Source organism: Haliotis rufescens, unplaced genomic scaffold (genome assembly GCF_023055435.1).
Source record: "Haliotis rufescens isolate VD_foot unplaced genomic scaffold, xgHalRufe1.0.p SCAF_17, whole genome shotgun sequence".
Taxonomy (NCBI): Eukaryota; Metazoa; Mollusca; class Gastropoda; order Lepetellida; family Haliotidae; genus Haliotis; species Haliotis rufescens.
In genome coordinates this window covers 9656264-9666431 of record NW_025963857.1, presented here as the reverse complement: position 1 = coordinate 9666431, position 10168 = coordinate 9656264, and the positions used below count along the sequence as shown (strand labels likewise).

Here is a 10168-nt window from a genome sequence, read left to right as displayed (position 1 = left end):
TCGTGACCAACTCGGGTTACGGAAAGGGGCGAGTGGTGACGAATACCTTTCAGTGCTGACTAAACGCCAGGACAGATCATATTTTGGATATAATATCGCTAATTTATAATATTTTCAATTGAAATTCAGTCATATGATAAAATCAACTGAGAGGTATAGTTTCTTTTGCTCCTCTCTTAACAAAGTAAAGGTGGAAGGATGTATGCAATATTCGTTGAGTTTACCAAAGCTTTGGGACTCAGAAACAAGATGTGGGCACTATTTCGTTCAAATGGATTTAGTGGGGAAGTTAGGGACTGCGTCGCCCAAATTTATCAAACCTATTGAAAAAAGTGATTTTTTAAAAATATTTTGTTTAATAATAAATTTCAACATTATTTATTTTGGGAGGTCTTTTATAATAGGAAGGTGGGGGACATGACAAATGTTACATGTAAGGGGGTTTCGGCAAAATAATCTGGTGTTAGGCAAGGGTGTGTTTTAAGCACCTTTTTGTTTAGTTTTTCATCAATGAACTTGCTTATTTGAAAGGCATAGCTGTACAGATGGTTTTCAGCTGTGCTCAAGTAAGTTTGTAAATACATTACGAGATCTCGCGAGAGCGAGACTTTATTCAAGATGGCGGCGCCCAGCGAGTGATCGTTTTCGCTAGGGTAACTTGTTTACTGGTATGTAATGTTCTATGTGATTGTGTAAGTGACGTAATGGGGGTAGATTGCTTGGAAAAGGGCTAGTAGATGTTAGTCTGGTTCAAAGTGCAGGTGTATGCACACGTACATGCCTGCAATTGAATGTAACCGAATAAACGACATTGATGCGACGCAAGACATCGTTGTGTCATCACTGCAGTATTTCGATCTAACATCAGTGGCAACTGTGGCATACTTTCATAACGGAAGGAGAGCCATTGACGTTGATTGAGGCAACTATGCAGTTTTATAAACATTTGCTAAAAAGCCCAGATGCCGGCTGTGGCTCGCGCTTCACAGATCTCGCGTGCATCTTCGATCCTTAGCCGGCTTAGGGTTACTATCAGTTAACCGCAACTCTGTTCTTAGCCCTTGGATCCCCTTTCTGATCATTTGATTTAGGTATCCCTTTCCGAACAGCCCATACAGGATCCTTAGCCCAGTAAGGGTTGGGTACCACTTGCCAATCGAACATCCCTTTACGATTCTTAGGCTTGGCCACCCCATTACGATCCTTAGGGTTAGTTGTGAGGTAGGGTATTGTTGAGCTCTGTCTAACTAATTCATCCAATGTACTTGCGTAAAATCTGTACAATTTGTATCAAATTTCGTGCTTTGCTGAGAAAATGGTTACTGTGCATACACATGAAGGTAATCAATCATGGGCTAGATTGTTGTATATATACTGGGGCCTACCTTTAGAATACAGTATCACAAACTTTTCAAACACGTGACAATACCCTATGACGTAATTTATAGTAGTTTGTTGCCATTCACACCGGCGAAACAATGCCCTGTGACATCAGCGGTCATCCATGTGCATTAACTCCTCTCAGTGATCTATCGTCTCTATACGCAATGTCATTGAATACGCCCAGCATAGTTGTTTACTAAATATAGCCTGTGGCGGCACATTTTATAGCAAGCGCTAGTTTATGAGAGCCCCTTTTGTTTTCAATATATTTTTTATTTCGTTTTTTTCGTAATTCAAGTGGCTAAAATGCTTATAAATGGGAACTAACATACATATATTATTTTTTGTGTTCATTAATTTTCATTGTTATGCACAAGAATGCAGTTTATTAGGTATATTATACTGGCACTGAACATACCCAAATGTCGCCGTTGTTAGGGTAGGTTACCCCGAACTCTATCCTTAGCCCTTGGATCCCCTTTATGATCAATCACCCCTTTACGAAGATTAGGGTTAGGTTCCCGTTTAGTGGCAATTATAGATTCTAAAGCAGCTTCTAATATTCTTCACACAAAAACGTCGAATAAAAAGAACGAAATTGTTTTATGTTGAATATTTTGGCTACTGGAAACTGTCCTGGAACATTCACTCAAGCCACTTTCACCCGCTACATTTTTTCAGTACTGATTCAAAAGCGAACTCTCCATGCCATGTTCATGCCTCCCTTGTCCCTTACTATTATCCACATCATCCTTACAGTGTTCCCTACCACATAATCACCCGACGAATTATTAAACACCATGTCATTCATGCGTCCTCGTGAGTTCTGACGCCTGAAGCCATATCGGCTCATTCCTCACCACTCGGTATCTTGTAGATTACGGAATGGGACGAGTGTGCCAAATGGCATCAGGATCATTCGTAAGTGTCTGTGGACTAAAGTCACGAGACACCATGCCTACCCGTAACCTTCGTAAGTGTCCGTCACCCATTCGACAATTTGTTCAGTTCCGTAACGTCCGTAATGACAATTAACTCATTAGCCTAGCTTGACTTCAAGCTGGCAATCTACATCACTGTTCTGTTTTATTGACAATGAAGGTTGTGGCTTCGTGAAAAGATGAATGGGAGGGTGTGTCCCATGCACAGTTCATTGTTTATTTTACTGAGCATACGTGTTAATGAGGTGCAACTAGCTCAAGAACACTGATTACATGTGATGGTGCTTGAGGCCAAGTGGTAGATAAGTCATACAGTTAACTAATCAGCTAGGCTGTGCGTCAAGCCGACAAGCCATTGGAGCGCGTTCAAGGAGCACTAATTGGAATCCAATAAAGTGCACCTCTCCTTTGGTGGATCAGTTCATTAAAGTTTCAGTGCCAAAGGAACTTAGACTTGCTGTAGTGAGTGACTGAGTTTGGTTTAACGCGTTTTAACAGTTTTCCAGTTTTATCACAGCGTCTCAGCTTAATGTAGGAGGAAAGTCCGAAGTGATGCAGGTCTCAGACGGTTACCACTTCAGTGAAACCCATGGTTCTGACAAACCTAGAAACATAATCAGGACGAACTGGGATTCGAACCCACAATCATAGGTTTCTGGCGTGCCCAAGGGACGCAACTTTGCACAGTGAATCGCGGCACCTTAGACGACTGGGCCACCCGTGCCCCCTAGACTTCCTGTAAGCAATGCAAAGGTGGAAAGTTAGGATCAGGCAGTGAGAGGCTGCAGGCTGTCTGTTAAAGCAGCAGAAACTTTTCGATCCCACAGCTGCCTCCATTGTCAGGTTGGAATAATGCAGCGATGACACAGCAATGTCAAACGCATAAATTACATACATCATTATAAAATCTTGTTTGTTGTGGACTGTGAATTTCCCACCCACCCCAAAAATAATTGAATTTTGATATTTTTTTTAACAGTTTTTAGAAAATATATATGGTGTTACATTTTTAAGATGAATAATGCAATATGTTTGAACCTGTATAGCTATATGCATCAGTTCAATGTTTTGGATTTCAAGACCATGTGGTTTCTCAAAAAGAGATTCTTAAAGATTGTTTATTTAAAAAGAAAACATGCTTATTGTTATGTGTAGTTTATTGCCATGACAAAACATAGTCTCAATATGATGCTAGACTATTACCATGATTACTATTATAATATGCCACTTACATTTCAGTTTCAGCTGGCTCGGGGACATAGTGAGATATCAAATTTTGCGGGATGGCAGCCCCCAGCAAAAGTGGACTTGACAAAAACAATAAATATGACAGGCAGCTCAGATTGTGGGGTGACCATGGTCAGGCTGCTCTGGAGTCAGCTCGAGTTTGTCTCCTCAATGTGACGGCAACAGGGACGGAGATACTGAAGAATCTCATCCTCCCTGGCGTGGGCTCCTTCACCATTGTCGATGGCAATAAAGTTAGTGGAGAAGATGTTGGCAACAACTTCTTCTTATCTAAAGACAGTCTGGGAAGGAGCCTGGCTAAAGTTGCTACAGAATTTCTGGCTGAGTTGAATGATGATGTCAGTGGAGATTTTTTGGAGGAGAGTGCTGAAAATCTTCTCCAGAGCAACCCTGATTTCTTCACCACCTTCAGCATAGTTATTGCTACCAACCTGTCTGAGAGGACTCTGCTTCTGCTAGATGAGCTGCTGTGGGAGAAGGGTGTGCCACTGCTTGTGTGTCGCTGTTACGGATTCATCGGTGAAATGAGACTGGTGGTTAAAGAGCACACCGTGATCGAATCACATCCAGATAGTGCTCATAATGACCTCCGATTGGACAACCCTTTCTCTGGACTTCGCCAATACTGTGATAGTCTTGATCTTGCAAATATGACGAAAAAGGAACATTCCCATACACCCTGGCTGGTAATCCTGTACAAGTTCCTGCAAACGTGGAAAGAAGAACATGATGGACAAGTGCCCCAAAACTACAAGGAGAAGAACCAGTTGAAAGTCTTGATAAGACAAGGTACCATGAAGAAGGAAGACGATGCTCATGAGGAAGAGGAGAACTTTGAGGAGGCCGTGCAGCATCTCAACTCTGCACTTGTACCTACTTCAATCCCATCAGAAGTCCTGAAAATATTTGAAGATTCAGCATGCTGTCAGTTGAATTCCGAGAGTAAGCCGTTCTGGATCCTCGCCAAGGCTGTGAAAGACTTTGTACAAATCCATGGTTCTCTTCCCCTGAGAGGAACCATCCCCGATATGACAGCTGATTCCGAGCGCTACATCCAGCTGCAGAACGTGTACCGTGAACAAGCAGGACAGGACGTGGAGGACGTGATGCAGCATGTCCAGAGATTGCTGCAGGAGATAGGGAAGGGACCAAACACCATCGCAGAGAAGGATGTTAGGTTATTTTGTAAAAATGCATCTTTTCTGCGGGTTGTCCGATGTCGAAGTTTAGCAGAAGAGTACAACTCTGCCACGGCAAACATTGCGGAATTAGGAATGTGTTTGGAAGATGAAGAGGGAGATGATGTGATTTTCTACATCCTTCTGCGCGGAGTAGACAAGTTTTATGAAGAATTCAACCGTTATCCTGGCTGGTACAATGATCAAGTTGAATCTGACATCATTAAACTAAAGGCCTGCATAGTCAAGTTACTTCATGACTGGGGACTACCACCAACTGTCAAGGATGATTTTGTCCATGAAATTTGTCGCTATGGGGCAGCAGAGCTTCACTCAGTGGCAGCCATGATGGGTGGTGTTGCGGCCCAAGAGGTCATCAAAATCATCACTGGTCAGTTTGTCCCTATCAACAACACCTTCATCTATAATGCAATGAAGCAAACATCCAAGACTGTCCAACTATAAGTGTTGAGGACGATGGACCTTGTAAAATTTGCTGCCACTACTACAACAGTTACATGTGGGGTGTACCCACAAAGGTGTATCCAGAAATCGGTAGAGGCAAAACTAAAGTGTTAAATCCATTATTAAGCACACAAGATCAATGAACAATCAACAAATTATATTGAAGACTTTCTTTAGAACGCACGTTTCTAACAAATCATGTTAAATGTACATTATACATGTTTATATGCTTAATTAGCAGAACTGCATTTGTGCACAGATACAATAAATTTTACAAATTTCCCATACCCTTTTTCTCTTGTATTGACAGGTTGTAACTGACCTTGACTGACTACTTGACCTGAGAACACAACATGAACCTCAGCAGATGGGGATTGATCTTAGGACCTACATCATTGTTTTTGCTGACCATATTTCTTTTACCTTACCTCCTCACGCAAAGTATCAAATCATGCTCACGTGTAAACTCAGAACTGCCCTCATATGATATAGACTGAATAGGAGAAACAGTTGCATTAACTTCAGGTTGTACATTTTCAGACCTGTCATGATATTCTAAAACCGTACCTGGGACTGAAATTTCTATTTTTAGATTTCTTGTCATTGTGAGCTTTTATTTTGTCACGTGATAACTTCATATCATCCTTGACAACTTAAGTAGCCCTCAAAAGTCTAGTTCGCTAAATAGAAACATAGTCAAGTAAATTCAAGTCTTATTGGTCAGTAAGCCACTATTCTTTCAAATGTTAAGGGGTCATCTGACTGTGTGACCAAAGTCTAGCTGAACCCCAACGATTCCTGAACTGACATAACTGCAAACAACAAGGGCATGCCTTGTAAATCCTGATCATATTTTTCAGTCTGATGAAATCTCTCCAGTGTCTCACATGACACAGGGTGATGAGCTCTAGATTTGACAGTCTAACTCCAGCTCATCCATGACCTGCTGAAACAACCCCGACCTGAATTTCAACCCTTGAACAGACTGAACTACTTCGGATAAGCCAACCATGCTCAATCACTTCATGTGAATCTGGTTGAAGCGCCAACAAAAAATGAATTTTCTGATACTGTTTTCCTACCACTGGATATTCCAGTCTTACAAAATTGTGAAACAAATCACGTCCGGAGAAATAATGGTTTGGGCCTAACCTTTACGACGGAAGGCTCAAACTTTGAATGACACATTTTGATGTTCATATGTTTTTCATGAACCTATATTCTTGGTATGACGCAAACACTGACGGACAACCTGGATATTCCTGGGAATTCCCTATAGCGAATAAATACACCAGCCTCAACTCCGTGTTTTTGCATACATCGAATATCCTCCCCGCAACCTATGTTAGGAACAAAATGAAGAAATGCACACCCAAACTATGGACTGATCCGATTCTAGACTGACAGTAACAGTGACACATTTTGATGTTCATATGTTTTTCATGAACCTATATTCTTGGTATGACGCAAACACTGACGGACAACCTGGATATTCCTGGGAATTCCCTATAGCGAATAAATACACCAGCCTCAACTCCGTGTTTTTGCATACATCGAATATCCTCCCCGCAACCTATGTTAGGAACAAAATGAAGAAATGCACACCCAAACTATGGACTGATCCGATTCTAGACTGACAGTAACAGTCATCAACGTTCTTCAGCACTCTGCATGTGACCGCCCCGTGGCCTAGTGCCCAATAGTGGTTAGAGCGTCTGCCCGGAGAGCGGAAGTTCGTGGGTTTGATACCCGTCCGCGTCATACCAAAAGACGTTAAAATATGGTGTCTGTACTTGATGTTAGGCTGAATGGCGCTTGACATTAAGGGGCTAAAACATGAACTGGGGTCAGTATTCTGTGTCTGAGTGGGGCATGCTTGTCAACTGCGGCATGGGATCTCAGTGGGCTTGCACAATAAAGTCGGCATCAGTCACACACACACACACACACACACAGACCTTAAACCCTATTTCACCTCACCTCTACAATAATCTATGAATTTGATTCAGTATATATTCGACACATCTCTATTATTACCTGACTGCATCCATGGTCTAATAGAAGGTAGGTGATTCGTCATATCATATATCCTCGCTACGATTAATCGAAGTGAACAAAACAAAGAAATGTATACCACTTCCAAACTATCGGCTCGGTCCATACCTACACTGACAATGACAAGCTCCAACGTTCATATACATCTTTGCTCGAATGAACACACACAGAGTGAAAGTCAATTCTTAATTGAAAATAATATCTTCTGAGACAAGTAGCTTATACAAGTTTGGGCAGTATCTGGGAATAAAATTCGTATTATTGATTAAATTATTGAATATTGAAATTGTCGCGTTTATTCTTCCGGTTACCAGACGGGGTGTTTCTGGGGAAACCAACACTGATTTGAGGCAGGTGGGGGGCTTTTTTTTTTTCTTTAAAAAAAAAAAATGTAATTCATATTAGGTGCCACGATTTTACAACAGACCGTACAGAACCACGTGGCTGGCCTAACGGGTCGCAATATGAACAGGCTTACTAGACAATGCTTGAGCAGAGCTTCTGATATTCGCTCTTTCATCACATGGTTCATTTTCTGATGTTTGTTAACGACTTGTACATGAAGCTCTAGCTCCTTAACATAGTTATTAATGTACAGATCTATTCAATTTTTTTACATTTATACACATAATATTTTGCCGAAAGTAGAAAATAATTGAGTATCGTTTCGTCGGAGGCCACACTCTTTTGAACCCCAAATAATACTGTATCTGTGTAACTTTCAAATATCATTTCATTTATATTCACTTTTATCCATTTAAAAAACCTGACCCAAAATGGAAGGACAGTTGGACAGTGAAACAAATAATGTTGTATTGTTTCCGACACTCCACATCTGTCACATTTCTAACTGGTCTTGATACTAAATTTATGTAAATATATGTAAGGCAGGTAGAGTCGGATGGAAAAAGGTGCATGCATATGAGCTGAGCAAGTCGTTGCACGACACTGGAGCTCCACGCAAGTGCCCGTAGAGCTCCTTGGTGACTGCTCTGACGACACTTTCTACTCTGTGTCTTTTCCTCTCTGGCGCTAGGCATTAAGGGGCTAAAACAAGGACTGGTCGGCTCGGAGTCAGTATACTGTGTCTGAGTGGGGTATTCATGTTAAACTGCGGCATGGTATCTCAGTGAGCTAGCACTATAAATCGGCATCAGTCCGGACAAGTACAAGCAGCCACACACACACACACACACACACACACACGTACATGCACGTCGTTATATAAGTGCAATAATCTCGGACGCGACGTTAAACCCTATTTCACCTCACCTCACCTCTAACCCTGTCATTATCGGATACGGATGCTTCTGCACGTAGTTAGGAATTATTACCTCTCAGGAATATAATGCGGTCCATCTCGTTAAACTCAGATCTTAGTTCTCGTTACCGCTAAGCGAGAACTAAGGTCTGATTTTAATGAGATTGATAATGCGGGTAAAGGGTTGCGATGGGCTTCATCAAAAGCAAAATGATCTTGGAGGGAAAGAAAAGCTAAACGTAGAACTCAAACTTCACCGTGCCTCTTTTCTGATGCTTCAGTGAACATAGGACAGTGGTCACCAAGCATCCCTCTCTTTTCCATGATGGTGGATCTTGGACATCTATCAATAATTAGTGACGTGTAAAAAGTGAAAATATATACAGTAAACTACGTTTATAACGAACACCCTTATAACGAACTAACGGATATAACGAACTAACTTTTTAGTCCCGACTATATGCTGTCGTTATGCTGTATATATGCTTATAACGAACTACGGTTATAACGAACTAAAATTAGAGGTCCCTTTGAGTTCGTTATAACCGTAGTTTACAGTAAGGCAATAATGATATGATGAAGTGCAAACGTCTTAATATTGAATGAAGCTTTATATCTGAATCGAATAGGATGAATTAAAAACACATCTTTCACAAACAACTGCTCCCCTCTTGTTTGCAAGCGTCTGATTATTTCCCACAGTAAGATGGGCTAAGTTGAAGTTGTTTCGTGTTAATTTCTCTTTTATTATTAATGATTGTAGTAAGATTCTGTTGTATGTTTTTGTAGCTTAACATCTAACTAGTTTTCATCGGTTTTGCGGTGAAACTAACCTGAGATTTTGCTGTGGGGGCCATCTAAAACAGATTCGTCTGTTAGTTGCCATTCGTACCCTTTTTATTTCTAATTTATTTTCAAAGCAAACATTACCTTTTTTAGCATTTGGTTGTGGAATTGGAACCTTTGACATGTTTGATGGCGGAAATAAAATAATGCGATTACAAATAGAAGTATTTTCAAGAGTACAGATTAAGATTTTATATAATGGAAAAAGAAGTTTGTGCCATGGGGATCGGTTCTTCACTTGCTGGCTTTGTCCTATTATATTATATTATATTATATTATATTATATTATATTATATTATATTATATTATATTATATTATATTATATTATATTATATTATATTATATTATATTATATTATATTATATTATATTTACACTTAGGTTACCGCAATGCACGCGTAAAAGGTATATTTGTGCTAAATGGCAAAATTTCGTCATTAAATGTGATAGACCGCTGACTTTGTGTGCTGGCGATTAAGTGTCTCACTCTGGCAGTGTGAGTTCGAATCCCGGATGGGAGTCAACCCAAAAAAATACGAAAATCTGTACTTTACTAAGAAACTGTTATCCCAAATATAACATCTGTTGCATGAGCGGATTGGGATATATAATTTGGTTTCAGGTTATGTATGGCAGACTGTCATCATGGTCATGTCCAATTCAAACGTCCAACTACATGTTTTAAGACAAACTGTCCATTTTATTTCAAACTCAACTGAGACAATTAACTCAACTTATTATTGATAACTGAGCATATTGTCAATGAAGCTTTTCACTGCTAAAAATAATTG

At 40.3% G+C, this 10168-nt stretch overlaps 1 protein-coding gene across 1 annotated transcript; it reads left to right on the top strand.

The window, feature by feature from the left end:
• The first annotated feature begins 597 nt into the window (after positions 1-597).
• LOC124129981 (NEDD8-activating enzyme E1 regulatory subunit-like) lies at positions 598-5498 on the top strand. The gene is made up of 2 exons (XM_046493570.2): positions 598-668; positions 3564-5498. The coding sequence occupies exon 2, from the start codon at positions 3608-3610 to the stop codon at positions 5213-5215; it is 1608 nt and encodes a 535-aa protein (XP_046349526.2). The 5' UTR covers positions 598-668; positions 3564-3607; the 3' UTR covers positions 5216-5498.
• The last annotated feature ends 4670 nt before the right edge of the window (positions 5499-10168 follow it).